Below are 19,482 nucleotides of genomic sequence, written 5' to 3'. Positions count from 1 at the left end.
CGCATTATTATTTTAATGTTAATATAGCGCATCCAAAATTAAATATCATAATACAATTAAACAATATAAAAAAGGTAAACACCTAGAATAGCATCCCCTGGCATTTACATACAGAAAACGTCGAGTATGGATCCATTTGGATCCACAAAGTTGTCTTGGTAAATTACAAACGAATGCGTTTACATTCCATTGTGAATGCGAACGAAACGAAAGCTGAAACGTCAATTCGGCACAAGTCGCGGATTATTTACAACGTACTCGCAAGAATTTGTTTTTAGAAATTCATTTTGCACCTTAATCAATGTGTTTAGAGTATTTTTGAGGGTAGTTGCAGAGAATTACGATTCGGTGATTACTAGTCAAATGTGAACCAGTCACAGGACAACCGGTCGCTCTAGATCGGTCACACGTGATTACCCGTCACACTAAAACTGGTCACGAGAAAACTGGTCACACCCTAAAATCGGTCACGAGAAAACTGATCGACCGATTTTAGGGCGTGAACAGTTTTAGGGTGTGACCAGTTTTAGTGTGACGGGTGATCACGTGTGACCGATCTAGAGCGACCGGTTGCCCTGTGACTGGTTCACATTTGACTAGTAGTCCGTTTACCAGAATAACACAATATAGGTACCATGTTGGATCTTACGTCAGATGCCAGGGCACGCGGTGTTTACCTAAAACAATAGTATTGTAATACCATTAGGTGGGTGGCGCTCGTGGACCGATGGTTTACGAGCGCTAACCACCTGATCTCTGGTTCACGCCAAAATGTCCTCGCCGAATGAGTAAGCCGTATGTAACGGCCAATAGGATCGCCTAACTCATCGACGAATAGTTATTACATGTGTATGTATGTGTGTTGTGCCCAACGGGTATAAATATGCGGTGCTCTCTGCGTGGAAACCATTCCGACCTGGAGTGCCAACGAGAGCACATGAATTTTTCAACCCACACTTCTTAAACCCTCCTGCGTCTTTCTCTCCGATTCTGGAAGCCCCCTCTTCACGTCCACGCAACAGTGTTATTTAAATAAATGAAATAATTATGGTCATAGATTTCAGTGCTTAGTTCATATCCACTTTCAACATTGACGTACATACATCGGAGCTGCCAACTTTTCCAGTTACATAACCTCGACTCGATCCGGCTGTCAACTGTCAGCTGCACCATGTTACGGTAATTTAAATCGCAATTTCTATATATTGAACTGAAAATTATATGTAGTAATAAAAGAATTATATTTTCATATGTTATATGAAGATGTTATTATAAATGAAGGAATACTCATTTCAGTGTGTCACTGAATACGATATTTAGAAAAATCTTTACTGTATAATACGACTGTTCGCCTTTGAATACAGCATTTGATTTTGAAGCCCAATTGACTTCTCCCATATCCAATATGTTCCTCTAATTTGAAAATTCAATTAATTCTTATGTATTGATTTGTGTAATTGTGATCAATATTCAGCAACGATCTATCCATATGTGTACCAATATAAAATCATTATCATCGTTCTTAAATTAAATTGCTACGTGAATCTTAAACGGAAGTACAATTGGAATACATTTTTCGATTGTAGTATCAATGATGTGGTTTGTTGGGTAATTGTTGAGGCTAGGAACTGTGGCTATGTATCTGACTAGCTGAGCTAGCATGCTTAAAGCCTCCCCCCCCCCCCAAAAATAAGTTTCGAAATTGAAATTAAAAAACATTTCAACAATATACATTAAGGAGTAATAAGATTGAGGATCACCTGATAAGTGATAACATATATTTTCATAAGTTTCAAATAAAAGTCATGATTAAAGCCCGGACCCAGAAGGTATTGTTCAACTGTTGCCGCGTATTGTTCAACTGTTGTAAATGCATTGCTAAAGGTTTGCCGAACCTTTTTTACAAAAGATTTACAACAATGGAACAATGGACGGCACCGGCACATTCTACCTCTAGTCATGATCTAGATTGTTTTTTAGATTCATTTGATCTCGGTGCCGAGCCCCCGGGCTGGAGACATGGCTGTCCCCCCAATGCCCTGGCCATGATCTGACTCGCTCTTAGTCGGTTAAAGCGAGCTATCTTAGCAAAGAAGTATTTTTATCAAAATAGAGCAGAGATAGTATCAATTCATCTACTTGTAGTAATTTGTCTTCGCTTAGATACCTTCTTTTTTTTACTAACCTCTTCTTACTTTTTTTCTTTGAGATCTCTGTTGAGTGGGTAAGAGATATTCCAGCCTAGAGTCATTCATCACTGTCTTCTCATGTACGAATACGTCCACAATATAAATAAAAGAAATACATTTTATTACCTATATATTCTTTCATTTAAAGAGAAAAATGTGATAAACATACCATGCAAATTTTTTTACACGCTTTTCATTGTTTCAACTTATATTCTATGACAGTTACTATTACTCATACTGGCTGAGCTATTTTAATTTTGAAAATAATGGTTGCCTTATCAACATGTGGATTATACATATGTATGTATGTGTATAAATTAAGGTCAATATGTCATTTTTCTCCATAAACGGTGATTTCAGATTAACTGCGAAGGCTGGTATTGCGGGAGGAACAGTATACCTTGTATCAAACCAAGGCGTGTGGAAAGATAGCGAAACTACATCCAAATTGTATGACTCGATAAAAAAGGAAACCTGTCCTTATGTGAAAGAGGCCGCCTCGCAATTGCCATTCGATGTGAGTATACATAGTACATACCATATACAATAAATACACTAAACCTGAAATTTAGTGAAAACTAATCATTTTCCATCGGTTTTAGTTACCCCAAGTACCCCAAGTTGACAATATGATGCAAATGGGTGTACACTATTGGAACTGTGGTGTCAGAACTACCTTTACCTTTCTCTTGAATTCGCCAACACATGTCAAGGACTGGAGTAAATCCGCTTATGAGAGTATAGAGTCGTTCATAAATTCGCCAGAAGTATCAGAAAAATAAGATAATATTTGAATGCTAGGTTTATTATTTATAAAGAATGTTATGCACTTTAGAGCAATTTGAATACATCTAAGAAAACACATTAACTTTCATTTACAATAGAAATTCCACTCATCCTCAACATTGCAAATAATCAGTTATTCAAATCTTAACTATAAAATATGTATTTACATGAACTTGCTTTATCGCTGATATTACCTGTACATTAATGAAAAATTGAAAAACAATTAATTTGTAAAAAACGATATATTTAATTGATTTTTTTTCGAACCTATATGCACATATAATCGTGTGTATATATATATATATATATCAAAATTGAGTGAATTACGCACAATCCATTTATCAACATACAGGTATTCCTCGACTTATGACGGATACGTTCTTGCACCTCGGTCATAATTTGAATTTCATACAAAACGTCAAAATATTAAGAAAATTTATCAATTTTATTCACTTCCAAATGTGCATATTTACTAATTTCTCGAAAATATGCGCCATTTAACTTCTTCCAAAGGACAGTGTCGTAACTGCAGTCCATGATTTAATGTTTAAAAAATTTAATAGTAATGTTAAAAAGATAATTTTCTGAAAATCGTTGCTTTTTTTCGCTCGTAAGTGCAAATCGTCACAAGTCGAGGACTACCTGTATATTTTTGTATAAGAAATGAAAAATAAGAAAAATCGTCAAAAGAGGACAAAAAAATCACATGTATTTGTACTTTTTGTTCATATGATTTATGCACGTATGTAGAAGGGGTGAATTCAAGTACAAATGCTCAAGTCAAATAGTTAAAAAATCATTAATTTAATACAAATCATATTTCCGTGAATAACAATGCTTTTCATCTCACATACTTTTCCTAATTTTATGTAATCACACTTTAGATAAGTATTAAATCAATAGTAATTTCAATTTAGGGACTATTCAGCACTAGCTTCAGTTTCTACTGGTTTTTCGGGCGCTGGTTTAGTTTTCTTTTTCTTCTTGTTGGTCTTTCGACTGGCCAGATTTAAGAGAGCCTAAAAAAATAAACTTATCTTTTAGACACATCATACTTTAATTATTGTACACACACCGGTAACATAACAACTGACCAATAATTCTGGATCGGTGACTGCGTTTTCAGTCTCAAATTGATCAACATCTACGGGTAATCCAGTAATACGCAAAGGTCCCGAAGGCAATAGCAGTACTGTGAATTTGAAGTGAGCTACCAATTCTCCTGGCTTTTCATACAAAACAGGGAAAGGTTCGATAACTTTGTGGTTTATGCATTCGACAATACCCATTCTTGCTTTAACTTCATTCTCAAAACTACGAAGATTAAATGGCATCGCACCATGTTTGTGTTTCACCTGTAAAATTAGCATCCCATTAATAAATGAATTACAAATTTTCCAAAGTACACTAAAACAAAATGCGTTACCTCAATGTAAAACATTCTAGCAGTTTTAAGTTTCAATTGATAGGTCTCTTCAGTCTTTTTGTAGACTGTAACTCGTTTTTCGGATTCTCTTCCCTAAAATTTAAGTCACAATAAGCAAACTTTGAATGTATGAAATTCAAATTAAATAAATAAAAAAATCTTACCACACCCTCTCCAGTGGAGACCAGAACATCCATTGCATATACTTCATGCAGATCAAATTTAAACTTTTCATGTTCTTTCTTCTGAGCTGCAGTGGGATTTTGAATGATAGTTTTTTCTCCATCAATCTTAAATTGCTTCAATTGGTGAGAGAGCATGCCTTCCACAGGTTTACATTTGAAAGCTGTAGCAACTTTATTGACAGCATCTGTCACAGCACCGGTCTGAAGATTTAAGAAAAAAAGTTATTAAATTTTAAAAAAAATACTATTTACAGTATGAATGAAAAAATTTGAATACCTCATTTCCAGATTTCAGGAGCCTGAGGGCAACTTCACTGGCAAGATAAGCTGCCTTCAATACATCAGCTTGACGACCCGTTACTTTTTTCTTCTCTGCTTCTTCATTCTCGACGGGCTTACTAACAATAATTGAATGAGCAACGACAGCTATGAATCCATCTATGTGCGCTCCTAAATCACTAAAAACGACACAAAATTAGTCAAGTTCTCCATAAACACGTATTGCACTGAAATAATAGATCAAAATAATACATTTTAGCAAGTTCGCCTTCTTTAAGCATATGATCGGCCTCACTGGGCAGGGGTGAAAAATGACAAATACAGTTGTTGATTGATACACAAGTCGGAAAAGCGATTCCTTTCTTCATTTCTTTTTCTTTTTTAAAGACTTTCGACGTATCTTCTGTGATCAAATTATCACCATATTCACAAATCTCCCTTACGGACGCACCAGCTACACACTTCTGGAGAACCAAGCCCAATATACCTGCACATAGAAAACATAGATTATTACTTTATTTTCAAGTACAAGTAGAAATATGCATCAATTTATTTTGAGATAATTACACTATCAACTTCCTTCCTTACACGATTCTTTGTGAATCTAATTTTAGCACAATAAAATCTTCTCAGATACCATACAAGCAATTCCTTCGTCTATTTTATACCGATCATCTACCTCTTACGATTTCATTCAAATCTCTCTTACAACATCTTTACCATGTTCATAATAATCTTATTATTTACTCCAGAGTATTTTTGTCGTATATCATTTCATATACTCAACTTCCATGTCCTAATTTCAGATATAAAATATTTGTTCATCTTTTCACTCACATACTAAACTATGAACATTGATATAAATATTCACTTAAAATGATCACTTACAACTGTATAAAATAAATTAAAATTATAATTGTTGTTCTGTATGGATATGGACGAACAATACGTGGAAAGGGGCTCAACATCGTATTGGTTTTTTTAAGAGAAGTATTATTTTTAAATTTATACATTAGTTCAAGTTATATTGCTTTTGATTATTATATTTAAATTTGACCGTTTTTTTCCATAGCAAATTTAAAAAGAAAATTTTTACGATATGTATTATTCTTTGCAAATGTGTTTACATGTCAATGGACGTAAAACATTAGTTTAATAATGAAATTTATATATTTAATTGATTTATAGTATTATAACACTACCCTCAGTGCTGTACAAAGGATTGCTACACACAAATTGTCCACAGAATAAATAAACATTGACGGAAAATTTTTGTAACCATTCATAAAAAAAAAATATTACACTTTTCGAAAACAAAATATAAAACACGTCGAATTAAATCACATTCGATTATTCACTAAAAACAAATGAAAATATAGAAGTTAAGCCCGTCTGTCAGATTTGAGGTTATGTTCATCCATATGTTTGAGGTAACGCGGCGAGTGGGGGGAGGGGAACCCGAACCGCCAAAACCGGTCCAAAACGCCCACTGGCCCACTCAGACGATGCCAAACCGAACATATGGCCCGGAAGCGCACAGATCAGTTCAGTGACCTGGACTTCCGTCGGCGAATGTGTCGCGTCGCAAACACGTAAACGTACAGGTTAGCTACGATTTGCGCGCGTGAAAGTTGCACAATTTCAATTGTGCAACTGTGCATCGATTGAACTATGGGGTTGGAAAATAAGTTGAAAATGAAGGTGAATTGAGGGGGGTTCGAGATTGAAAGCGTGACTATATCCGTGGAGTCGACGTGGGGTTTCGTGGGATTCCGAAGCCGTAGAACTCACGATTGACGATGTCGGCAGCCATTTTGTACTTGGTGAGCACCAGCGGCTCCTGCACGGTGCGCTCGGGCTCCTTGTCTTCGGCCATTTCTGATGAAGACGACACGAAGTCGAATCAGCGGCAGTGGAAAGCGTAGGAATCGAGAGGATGGCTGACGAGCCGCCGCGTGTGTCCGCCGCTGTCGCCGGCGCCGGTCACGTGACACCACGCCGCCAACCACACCGCTAGAAACGACGCGTGCTACCAACCCTCGTCGTACACCATCTATTTTAACATTTTATTCGAATACAACTTAATTTATCCTTATTTAGGCATACGGTAAGGACCAATAGTGGTTAGCTCAGTGGCTAGCTTGTGTTTCCAGCGACTGAAAGGTCCTTGGTGAAATAACAATTGAAAATAATGCCAGTGATCAAATTCAGATATTTATGACTCAAGTCATTAAGTTAACCGTTTCCTATCAAAGTCAACCAATTGGTCTAGTTTAAATCTTATTTATTTATTTATTTAACATCTTTTTGACCATTGTGGCATTACAGGGAGAACCTAATGCGTCACAATGGCTTACATAATAAAATAATATAAAAAAAATAAGAGAGGGAGAAAACAAAAATAAAATAAAAAATTAAAAGATACAACAAAAAGAAAAGCAAAAAATTGAGCAAAAAGCAAAAAGCAAAAGCATAAAAAACTTTATAGTAATTAAAATTTAAAATAAGAAAAAATACAAAAACAGGAATGTCTTGCACCCGCAGCCTATTCCAATAAATAAGAACAAGCTACAGGTACAAAACATTCCTGTGTGGCCCAAATGGAAGAGGGTAGATTAAGATTCCATTCATACATCACAATCAAATTATGGAGGATGAACGAATGAGACGACTGGCATGTTAATGCACGTGTTTATTATATGACAGCTAAAGGCAGAGTGGTAGTGGCTCTCCGAACCCAGCCGGGTTGGTCCCCACTCGCAGGAAGGCATCCAAACTCGACCATGTCGTATAAGCGAGCCGCCACAAAATTAAGAAAGTAATGATGAGTGCAGGTTACCAGATAAATATGTTAAAATAATATCCGATAATCTACGCTCACCAAGGTGGAAAATATCGCATTCAACGGTTCATCATCTTGAAACAGTTCATCACAAATTGGTCACTTACCCTCTATTCATCACCACTGGTACAGTTGGCGCGTTCTGCCCATCCCATTCGCGCGCGAATGGGACACGGCGTCTTTTTATTATTTAATGTATTAATTTACTTCTACGCACCAACTCTGTATAATAGACCTATATAATTGATTATTTTTTCTTTCTCATTTGCTCAATGCCAAATGTCGTGATCATTTTCTATCATCTGGGATCCGGTATACGATCCGCCTCCACTTCTCTCGGTCTTGTGCCAACTTGAAAACAGCGTTTAGGGATAATTCCGCCAGTTCTGTGATTCAATTTGATCTGACCATGTAAATAGAGACCATCCTTTCGCTCTAGTGTTCCGGTGACTACCAAGTTCTCGAGACTCGACATTTCTCTTGGCAATATGGCCAAAGTATGAAAAAATCATTTTTTTTACATGTTATGGAGAGTCTCTCTGAAACTGCCAACTCTTTGAGGATGAAGACGTTCGTGCCTCTTGTAATTTATGGCAGAGCCACGCAACCTTTTGGTATTCGCGGAACACGTTGTTTACGGCTCGTAGAGTCTGTCGGCTACGTACATATGTATTTTATCGGCAGTCGCTAGCTAGTCCCTCCATATGTACATATGTAGGTGACAAAACGTTAACTAACATCGGTTTTCTCCCTCACACGCGTTAGATCAAGATGACGCTACTAGAAGTTCCGCGGTCACCAGGTTGCGATGCTCTGGTCTATGAAATGCTCAGCATCCGCCTCCGGCACATTTCATGTCTATTTTAAGCGTCCATTTCTTGACTTCATACAATGCAATGGGGATCACCAGAGATCGCACCACCAGACGGACATGATTGATGATAATTTCAAATTTATTTATAATAATGAATTTGTCGTGTGTCGATTTGGGGCAATTTGTGATAGCACTACGGTAAAAATGAAATTACAAATATTATACTAGGCACGATTTTAAAAGGCTGCAAAACGAAATTGTGTGTTGAAAATCGAGTGAAAACAGTATGAACAGAATTCTTGTTTGTAAATAATCATCGAGTCATGAATGTTTCTTATTAATAACTAAAACGATTTCAGAATTACTAATGTACTATACTTAAATATTATATCGTATATAATAATCATCCAATGCGTGTGTGTGAAGTGCTGTCCGTTAACCCTGCTACGTCTCTCTTTCTCTTCTTGGAATCGTATATTATGGAAATAGACGCGGCATAGTGTGGGCTTTGTGCATGTCACTTCAGGCAGTGGGTATCGTATATAATAAATATTTTGTTTATATATGTATGTCGGCCGATCAAATGGCGGCATCTGTTGATCCGAATTTCAATTTTTTACCGATTGCACAAGTTTTGCACGCAGGCCACTAGTTACATATGTATATATAACAAGAGGGAAACGTTATAATCGTTGAGCATGCTTTTGAATTTTAATGTTATCGTTGGCTATTTGAATTTTAATGTTAAATAATAACGTTGTAAGAGTAATATCATAAATTTAATAATTTTGGTTTCTACTTTCTCGTAGTCTTCAGCTTAATTAATTTATCATAACAAATAATTTAAGAATTTGAAAAAGTCAAAATGATTTTTATTTTGATTTTGAAATATTGATGCACAATTTAACTTTTAAACTAGTTCACTATGTATATTTTTTGTTATAGAAATTAGCATCGTACATTCTGATTAGCTAGGAATTTAGCTAAGAAGTCAATGTTAATAGGTACTTGGTCAGTGGTAGAGGTTGTGATCGAGAAATCTCGTCTCGAGATTTCTCGAGAAATTTTGATTCTCGTTTCTCGAGAATATTTTATTGTGAAAATTCGAGATTCTCGTATCTCGATAAATCGTTTATTAGAATCTCGAAAATATCGAGAATATTTTAAATTTATCACATGTTTTTGTTCAATAAACTGACTGATTTATTGTAAGTATTTAAGTATTGTAATATGTATAGATGGTCAGTATTTTTATTATTTATCCGGTCATCATATAAGTACATACACATGTCACAACGAAATCGCACCATTTTAAAGTTACATATATGTATGTGCATGTAGGTACTAGTCACAAGTGGGGAAGTATTCGGTTATGATATCACTAAAACGGTAGTGAAAATATATTTTCACTGACAATATGACCCCACTGTAACACACATAAAACAAAGATTTTTGATTTATTATTTATTTATTCGTGTATTTGCTCCTTATATATTAATCAATGTATATTCAGTATTTTAATATGCATAGATGTTCAGTATTTTTATTATTTGTTCGGTCACAAAAACACGGGCAAAGTCGGGTGGCGAAACTGGGAATTTTATAAAATTCTTTGTTACATATTGTTATTTTTACTATTTTAAATTACTTTTGTATATTTTAATTTTTCTTTTCGTGCCTTCTTTTATAATATTTTTTTTATATAATTTTACTTTCTTTTCTATTCAATGTTCTATTGTATTTCTCTATATCTTTCTTTCATCATGTCTTTAATAAAGTTATAAGCCCCCGATATAATATACATATGTAGTGTTTGTGTCCTTTTGATGTTGTCGATTTTATATGCTAAAAAAATCAATTCACTATTTTAAAAAAAAAAATTATACTTTCTCGAGAATTCTTGAGATTCGAAACAAAAAAGAAAATCTCGAATTCTCGAGATTCAAATATTTCGAGAAAATAAGATTCTGAAATCTCGAGATTCAAATATTCCGAGAAAATGAGATTCTCGAATCTCGAGAATCAAAAAAAGTCAAGAAATCACAGCCTCTAGTCAGTTGCAACCTGTGAGAATTCAGTGGAGGGCTGTAGAGATACATAAATCGTCGGGCTGCATATTTACTGAGTATTTATACTGGGTAATATGTTCAGTCAAACTTCGTCGAAAGTCGAAATCCAAGAAAAAAATATACTTCAGCATACAATTATTTATTTCTCATATATAGATCATACAAAAATTCTGTATTTTCATTTTTATAAATCACGTTAAAAACAAATAAGCAAAAACATACTAACTACCCATGAAAATATATATATATTTTATTTTTTGTTGTTGAAAAATCCGTTGTTTTGGTAATATTTTGAAATGTACATAGATATACATAAAATGTACAAATTCATGCTGTAAAAACATGAATATTGAAATAAATTAAAATATACATATAAATCAACACAACATAAAAGTAAAGAACCCAATCTATAAGCAAATAATTAATCTATAATAATTTTATAGCAGTTATTTACTGATGAATTATATTTTTTTTCATAAAAGAAATGTTTTTAACAAATCGATGCACCAAAAACTTATGAATTGATCTGTAACTCAAAGAAAATATGCATCTACTATGAACACAATACAATATTACTGTTAAACCCTGTTTTTAAGGAAATCACTTCTAAATTTATAAACCATTTCTTTGCAAGTACAGACATGGGTGTTAGTTTTTTAGATATTAAAGTAAAACTAGTTTTAATAATATTTTCCTTTGTTTGGTTCTAATCAATCGGGTTTTCTGTTTATATTGAAAATTTATATTCATAAAATTTAAATATTTACTCTAAAAGATATATAAAAAATCACAGACTTTCTCCCACACAGGTGCCAAACAATTATTTTGAAATTTTATATCTATTAACCATTCCACAATAATAAGTATTTAATAAATCTGTCGGTAGAAAAAGTACAATAAAGAAATCTATTCAACATACATACTAGTTCGTTTGTAATGTATCAAGCAATCTTAGAAAATCTGCCTATTAAAAAATATCAGATAGCTCATAACAAAATCATAAACACTTGCATGAATAATATATTATGTGTACGCAAAGTATACATTTTTTGAGTAAAATTGTAAAACAAAACAAATTTAATAAACTTACATGAATCTGTTAAAGCAGAGTGTTGAAATAGATTATTTTTTTAATTTTGAACAGAAACTTTATATCTAATTATCCATACAAAAAATTGTGAATCATACACATGTACTTTATTTATAATAATGGATCTATTGCTTTATCATTTATTTTACTTGCATTTTGAGTATGTATATGCATAAAATACATTTCCTTCTTTATGTCTAGTCTCACATGGTTCTGAAAACAAATCAAATAAATGATTATTATTCACATTTTGTACATGATAAATTAAAACAAATTATTTCAATTTACCTAGGCAAAACACAAATTTCGCATATATCTCTGTTTGCAGCATTGTGGTAAGTACAATGAGTGCAAGTCCACATGGGACCATCGTCTGCAGAAGGTAACTGACCACTGGAAGAACTAAAATCACAAATATCATCAAACACATTTCCCAATTCCATATTATCATATACATAATAAACATTGAAAACCAGCATATACTTACTGGTTCAGAATTATTCAGTCATGTGGAAGATTGGAATTAACATACCTCATATTTGTGTCATGTTCACTAGCAGCAATAAGCTGTTCCACTGTAGCCCAATGTCCAGATTGACGCCAGCGTGCTGCAAGCGCAGAATCCCTGGTCCTTATAGCTTCCAACAATTCATCCATGTGAGGTAGCATCGGCAATGCATCCATCGTGGCTATGTAAATCAATACATGGAAGTCCGACATCGCCTAAAGCAGATAAAAAATTATTATATTTAAGTTAATTCATTAAGAAGCATGAAAATGGAGTTTCATATGATTAATATACAATTCAAAATACAGATCTAGAACAAGGTATTCACCTCTAGGAAGTCGTTGTCCGTCCATTGTGCGAGGTAAATAGCAAGTGCTCTCAAGTCTTGAGTCTGGGAAGAGAGGGGACGAGCTTCTACTGGGAATGATTGATAGTTGTCTCGGGGACGAGTAAAAGTGGCAAGTGGCACACGTGGCGTCGAGCACGGTACATCTACCAACAGGTATTCCACGGGAAGGGGACGTGCTGCCCGTGCTACTTCATTTCCATAGAGATCTTTCTCCTGAAAAAAACAATAAACGACAATTCTAAAACATATTTTTATATAATAATAATATTATACATAGGAAACATACACATGAACATAAATTTAACTTCAATACCCTACTACCATTCAGTATATATGAAAGTTTATTTTTAAAGCTAAATTGAAATACACTCGGATCATAAACTTGAAGCCCAGTTTTATAAGTTTGAGAAGTTTGCGTTTAAACTTCTATAAAAATTTGTACATATCAAACAAACTTTATGGATGCTAACTTTATCAAGTTTTGGCTTCAATAAGCGATCGATCTAATGATATGTGGAAAAATAAACTTCTTAACAGTGTTATTAGGACAAAAATTCACGAAAATAAAGAAAGCAAAGTTCACTGCAGTGACGTTGGCAAAGTTCAGTAAAAGAATGATAACCACAAACCAAGTCACACAATTGTGCCATTAAGCGACCCCTGAACTGAACAATTGCGTGTATGAATTCAGATTATAGCACGATTTTATAATATAATATTGGTGTCAAAACAACAGCAGTTACTTCTCTTCCTCTCAATATACCTAAAAAGTAATTTGGGCAAAACTATGAAATCTAATATTTCAATTGAGTGATTTGGACTGGAAATTTAATGCTTAACAAAAAGAATACAACGAAAAGATTTTCCAACTCATCGTATGTATAAAGAAACTACCACTTGATGGTAATATGCATGCGATCACTGAACTATTTTACTAGTGAGTATTATCACTTATCATAAAATATTCAAAATATATTGGCGAGATGTTAAATTTTGGTTAGAAGGTTCTTAGCGTGAATATAAAATGCGAATAATTTACATACACATACATAAGACGACTTTAGACTGGGTGGTTAAGTCTTGTTCAATATTACAGTTTTTTTTTTTTTTATTATTGTATTTCTCGGATCTACTGGAAGATTTAAGCGAGATAATAGTCTGTATAATATGTACATTAATGAAAATTTTCTTGTCAACTTATTATGCTTTTCAAGAAAAGCTGTAAGCCCTTATAAGATAAATCATTTTTGGGAGTAATTACTCCTGATAATTTATGGTTTTAATTTTGTGGGCATTAAACTATTTGAATGTCTGTTGGTGTGTTTTTTACACATCGATACATGTACATATGTATGTATAATATTTTATATACTTTGTTTTTATATGCAAATATAATTTATTTGATTTCCTCCGCTAAGTACATTTCCTCGTCCTTTACCACATCATATTGAAAAATTGCAAAATTTATTTGTCAGCGCTGATAAATCAATTTCCCATTGCAAGGATTCTGGTAAGGTAGGAAAATTCAATTTTCCGCCCAAGCAACAGTCTTTTGTCTCGACCCGCTTATTTACTGACAGAGAAAAAAGGTCGGGGAAAATGGGGAAAAGGAGGAAAGGGAAAGCTCCACATTCAAGAGTATGAGGAATAATAAGAGAGGGAGACCACCCCCTTTGGCAAATCAATCACAATATGACGTCACAGTGACGTAGCGCCTTCAGTGCGCTTGCACCCAGCTCGTGACGTCATCGGTCTCGTATACAAATACATACACAACCAATTCAGGGATTGCGAATTCGCGACACGCGTGCTTTTCCGACCAATTATGGCAATCCTATTACACGAATTATTAATTTGTTTGTCAAAGTATTGAAATAATAGAAACATTAAATTTGAACGTGGCCATCTCGTGATTTTTCATAATGTCAAATACAAAATGGCGGTGGAAAAGTAATACATGTAATGTAATGATGTTCGTTTCCGTCCATAAACACTTTTCTCGCGCGTATATGTATATGCAATATACACAAATAATGATATTCTAATGAAAACCGTCGGCCTCAAATAATTCAATTTGAAACGGAATGATGCAATGAGTTTATGGAAATAAAATCAATTAAAATGAAGATATTCAACAAATAACTGAAAATTTCTAAATATTAACAACAACAAAAAACCCACTTATAAAAGTCTATTTATACTGGCACAGCACAGGCCAGCAACTACACGTAAACAGCAGTACGAAAAGGGGCTAGGACTAGGAAAAGGTCTACATGGACACATTAATATGTGTATGTACGTGGCGTAGATGTAACAGCAGTAGTCGACAAAATCTATTCAAACTATACAACAGGAGATGTTACCTTAATGCAGGGGCGTCATTTCAGCTTTTTCAAGGGGGGGAGGGGTCAAAACTTGAGCAGCAAAGAATAACTTTCTAGGGGGGGGGGGGTGTATTATATTTAAAAAAATGAGTGTAATTAAACTATTTCTTTTAATAATTTTTTTTGTTTATATATTTCTATCAATCAAATTAATAGTAAAATAATTTTAAAGGATAAACGAGTTTTACAAATATCTTTCAAAGCAAGACAAACAACAAAACAAAGTATATTTGGGAGTTAACATTTTTTTCTGGGAAAAATCGACGTGTTTATACCTGACAGTGTTCTAAAGAATTTCAATATTCTATTTTTGTTGGTTTATTATTTTAATTCAAATTCATAATAATATATTAAACAACATGGATAGTCCCGTTCAAGAAGGGGGGCTGCTCCGCCCCCCCCTGCCTTAACTTATCAAGCAAAACCGGTTTGCTTTGGCCACTGTGGAAATATTTACGCACAGCATGACGTTATAGTAGCAAGTGCACGCGTACTAACGAAAGAGCACATGCGCATATGAAGATTTTCGGAAACGTCATATTGTGACTATATGTACTACGCAAGCAATATTGCGCCGTATCGTCGCGCTCTGTAATGTATATGTAGACTGATTTTGCATTGCACTCGGCCAAAACAAGTCTGAACGTGCGCTGCCGTATAGTATGAATATAAGTAGTCTTTTCCGTGCACTACTTTTCCGCGCACTACTTTGCCGTGCTGTTGCCTTGCATTGGCAGATAGTATATTAAACGCTAATGCTGTGATTTTTTTCAACCTAATTAAATGCATCAAATCAATTCAAAGAGTAGAAAAAACAATTTTTATTATCAAAAAAATATCTTTTTATCTCGAATATTTATCACATCATACCAAAACCAAATATTCCCTTATCACACATTTATCTCTATTGATTAACTTGCGACGGCTTCGTAAATAACAAATGTATAGAAATGAATATCAAGCATTTCGATGAATTATATTCTACGATCGTATCGAACTATGTAGATATATTATCGAAACAAGTTGCGATCGTCGCCATTGTGCTATTTTCGCGTAAAAAGTGTACACAATTTGCAAAGAGACGATAACGAGCGAGGTTCCCTCTTGACCTTGCCAACGCAGATGACATGGCTGAATAGATTTTCTTAGAATTTTTATCACAGGCGCACGTGAAACGATAGATTGTATAACCGAACAACAGTCATTCATATCATCGTTCACAAGTGAACAGTTGATTTCCGGTTAAAATGGGATAAGTCTGAACAATATTTTGACGCGACAAGCAGCATTACAGACAAATAACGATATACATATGTATATTTTTAATATTCCACGTCGTTTCCACGTGCACCAATGGAAATAAGCAAATAAATACATTTGAATTAACTGAAACATGTGTATGTATATAAGGCGTTGTGTTGAATTTTTCAATATGGCCAAAGCACGCACATACAGAATGGAATGATTTGAATTTTACGATGCAAATGTAAGGCTTCTGACCCCAACTACAGTCGGTTACACGAACGGGAATCTATCAAAACACACAAAATAAGTTTTTACGCATTTGCTATTGTTTAAAAATGTGATGTGAGTGGCGCCGTATGAATTTGTGGTTTTGGTCATTGCTGATATCGTGACAAATTCTGATAAATAACTCACATCATTAAAATGTTCTGCATTAATGATATTCAATAGACAATAACCACTTACATACTTCTTATTATATAATTCTTGCAATGTATGTAAATCAATTTCCGGTAATAATGAAGACCAATATATACATGCATTTCAAACATTATTAAACGACAATATATGCAAATCATATACAGGTAGTCCTTGACTTACGACGGTTCGCACTTACGACCGAAAAAAAATTATATATTTTTTATTAATTAATTATTTTTCAAAAATTGATTGATAAATCTCAAGCGGATGTGAGTTATGAAAACGGGGAATTGTCTTTCGGAAGAAATGAAACATCGCAGTAGTTTTAAAAATTAAGTTGACTCATTCCTTTGGGATTCGTCACCAGTCGCACGACGGTAACAAACTCATACGGTCGTTACTGTTTATTACATAACTGTTCGTAATTGTTTTAGGATGTTTATTTTCTCAATTTCGTGTTGATTAGTGCTCAAATTTTTATTTATAAGAAAATTTATAATGTGTGATAAAGAAACGGGATAATGACTGATAAAGAAACTCTTGTTAAAAAAAAGAGAAAGGTGATAGACTTAGAAATGAAACTTGAAGTGATAAAACAATATGATAGTGGTAAAAAAGTGATGGACTTGGCAAATAATTTGAAATTGTCACATTCAACGGTCTCCACTATTTTAAAAGATAAAGAAAAAAATCGTGAAGCCGTTAAAGGGTCCTTGTCAATTAAATCTAAAATAATAAATAAAAAAAGACTCGGACCCATTCAACAAATTGAAAAATTACTAATGATTTGGATCGATGACAAGATTGAAAAGCGAATTCCATTGCGTCTCTTAAAGCTCATTATTTAAAAAAAATTACATTTGCGCAAGGCATTGAAGCAGTAGAAGGAAAAACTTTTCAAGAATTTTGGAAAAATTATAATATCGTTCACGCTATAAGAAATATAGATAAGGAATGGACCCTTTAACGGCTTAAGAAGTTACTTCAGCATGTATGTACGGAATATGGAAAAAACTCACCAATCGATTTAAACCCGTTTCTCTTTCCATATACGAAAAAGAAAAAAATGTCGAAGATATTACTAACCTAATCGTACAATTTAGTGAACGTCTACAATTTGACGTATATAACGAAGACATCAACCAACTTCTTGAAAATGATTCAGAAGATTTAACCAATGCAGAATTATTAGATCTTGAAACTCAAATGGTTGCAGAAGAGCATATTGATGAAAATGAATCAATCACATCTGCGGAACCGCTGAAAAAATTTTTATTGAAAGAAATGGCTGCTGCTTTTAATTTAATTAATCAAGGAATACAAAAGTTTGAAATGATGGACCCAGACAGTGAAAGATTTTCAAATGTGAAACGCAGGATTCAAAAAAATCTCGCATGCTAGCAAGAAATATATAGAGAAAAAAAACAGGATACTGTTCAAAAAAAATTAGACAAATTTTTCAAAAAAACTCATACGACTGTATCTCAAACTGAAGATGAAGAAATGGATTGTACTTATGTGATAAGTGATGAGGATGTATAATTTATAATTAATAAGTACGGATGATGTAGATGTTTAATTTTTTTAAATTTAAATATGAATTCATTTGAATTACTGTATTAATAAAAATAAGTAAAATTACCGAAAAAAAATATAAATATATTCCTCGACTTACGACGGATTCGACTTGCGACCGAGGTTCAGGAACGTATCTCCGTCGTAAGTCGAGGAATACCTGTATAATAAAAAGGTAAGGCGCAGACACATTGATTCGTACGTCACGGCATGCCTGGATAGACTCCAACTTTGATGGGCGTATCCTCATATCATTGTTAATTCGTATGATCTTATTATTTCGAAGAGTTTCTCCTACATTTCTTCAAATATGAAAATCATCGTTATCGACCACTGTCAAGCCTGTGTCAATACATGGATAAAGTATCAATCGAAATACTGGTGAGTTTTGGCCTGTATCGCCATAGCATTGATCAGGCGTGCTAGCATATTTTTTTATATATCAGAGCAAACGAGACAGCCCTTGGCTGTGATGGAGCCGCCGATGATAGAGGTGCGAAGCATGCTCACGGTCGGGCGTGTTTGGTGTGGTTCGGTGATTATTCCGAAAAAAAACGATTCCGAACATTTGACACCCAAAAACTCCATCAATACGCGAAATATTGTACCAATTAAGGCTTCCAATACCAGGATCTAGGTTTACTGGTACCGTGAATCCTGAAAGCTGGAATCTGAATACCGAAGTCTGAATACCGGAATTACGGTGCTGGCAGAAATTTATTTAAATATATTAATTTTTACAAAAATATTAAGGCTAAAAAATAAAAATAAAATTTATAATGAACAATGGTGAGTTGAAGAATGACAGTCATAGTCTATGTGTTTGCTCCAAGCCGTCTCATCGCCGGCTCGTAAGTAAATTTTATTATAATATTTATATGTCCAGTTCTTCGGTATATACATGGTACTATAAACTATATTAAAATTAATTAATTAATTTTTGAATAAAATTCATTGGTGTGATATTTTTTTACATAAAGTCAATGTAATTGCAGTGTTTATATTAGGTGGATTGTTTCGTTGAATAATTACTAGACGATACAAACTATTTGTAAAAAACATTTAATATTTTAAATTTATTTATGTGCATATTATAATTTTTTTTAAACAAATATGAAAATAAGCAATTGATTTTTTTTTCTTATACATTTAATTAGGATTCCGGTGCTAGCACCGGGATCTCGAGATCGAAAATTCCCAACACCGCAATCCCAGTGCTGAAGAAACTTTCCGGGATGGGAAGCATGTGTCGTGATCGAGATTTTGGTGACGTGCGCGCGATCGCTTTTTGCGGAATAATCCGTTTACCGTTTTGTGAAAC

The 19,482-nt window shown here is 33.9% G+C and overlaps 3 protein-coding genes across 4 annotated transcripts in view; 1 reads left to right on the top strand and 2 right to left on the bottom strand.

Annotated features, from left to right (window-relative positions):
* Positions 1-536: 536 nt before the first annotated feature.
* Positions 537-2,971, top strand: LOC143916947 (MICOS complex subunit MIC13 homolog QIL1-like). The gene is made up of 3 exons (XM_077438254.1): positions 537-1,179; positions 2,550-2,706; positions 2,792-2,971. The coding sequence occupies exons 1-3, from the start codon at positions 1,172-1,174 to the stop codon at positions 2,969-2,971; spliced, it is 345 nt and encodes a 114-aa protein (XP_077294380.1). The 5' UTR covers positions 537-1,171.
* Positions 2,972-2,981: 10 nt separating this feature from the next.
* LOC143916940 (proliferation-associated protein 2G4) lies at positions 2,982-6,899 on the bottom strand. The gene is made up of 7 exons (XM_077438237.1): positions 6,657-6,899; positions 5,118-5,352; positions 4,864-5,044; positions 4,566-4,787; positions 4,402-4,494; positions 4,070-4,330; positions 2,982-3,994 (listed from the first exon to the last, which is right to left on the bottom strand). The coding sequence occupies exons 1-7, from the start codon at positions 6,739-6,741 to the stop codon at positions 3,896-3,898; spliced, it is 1,176 nt and encodes a 391-aa protein (XP_077294363.1). The 5' UTR covers positions 6,742-6,899; the 3' UTR covers positions 2,982-3,895.
* A 4,807-nt stretch (positions 6,900-11,706) lies between these two features.
* Npl4 (nuclear protein localization 4) overlaps positions 11,707-19,482 on the bottom strand; it is a 30,920-nt gene continuing 23,144 nt past the window's right edge. Inside the window, exons 9-12 of one of the 2 annotated variants that reach the window (XM_077438608.1) lie at positions 12,517-12,750; positions 12,213-12,403; positions 11,969-12,082; positions 11,707-11,893 (exon numbers count right to left, since the gene is read on the bottom strand). In XM_077438608.1, coding sequence (XP_077294734.1) covers positions 11,884-11,893; positions 11,969-12,082; positions 12,213-12,403; positions 12,517-12,750 — 549 coding nt within the window. In that variant the 3' untranslated portion in view covers positions 11,707-11,883. The remainder of the gene's footprint in view (positions 11,894-11,968; positions 12,083-12,212; positions 12,404-12,516; positions 12,751-19,482) is intronic. The other variant, XM_077438609.1, reaches the window with a different exon arrangement.

The sequence above is a fragment of the Arctopsyche grandis genome, chromosome 9 (assembly GCF_051622035.1).
Source record: "Arctopsyche grandis isolate Sample6627 chromosome 9, ASM5162203v2, whole genome shotgun sequence".
NCBI lineage: Eukaryota > Metazoa > Arthropoda > Insecta > Trichoptera > Hydropsychidae > Arctopsyche > Arctopsyche grandis.
This window is presented reverse-complemented; position numbering and strand designations above follow the sequence as displayed.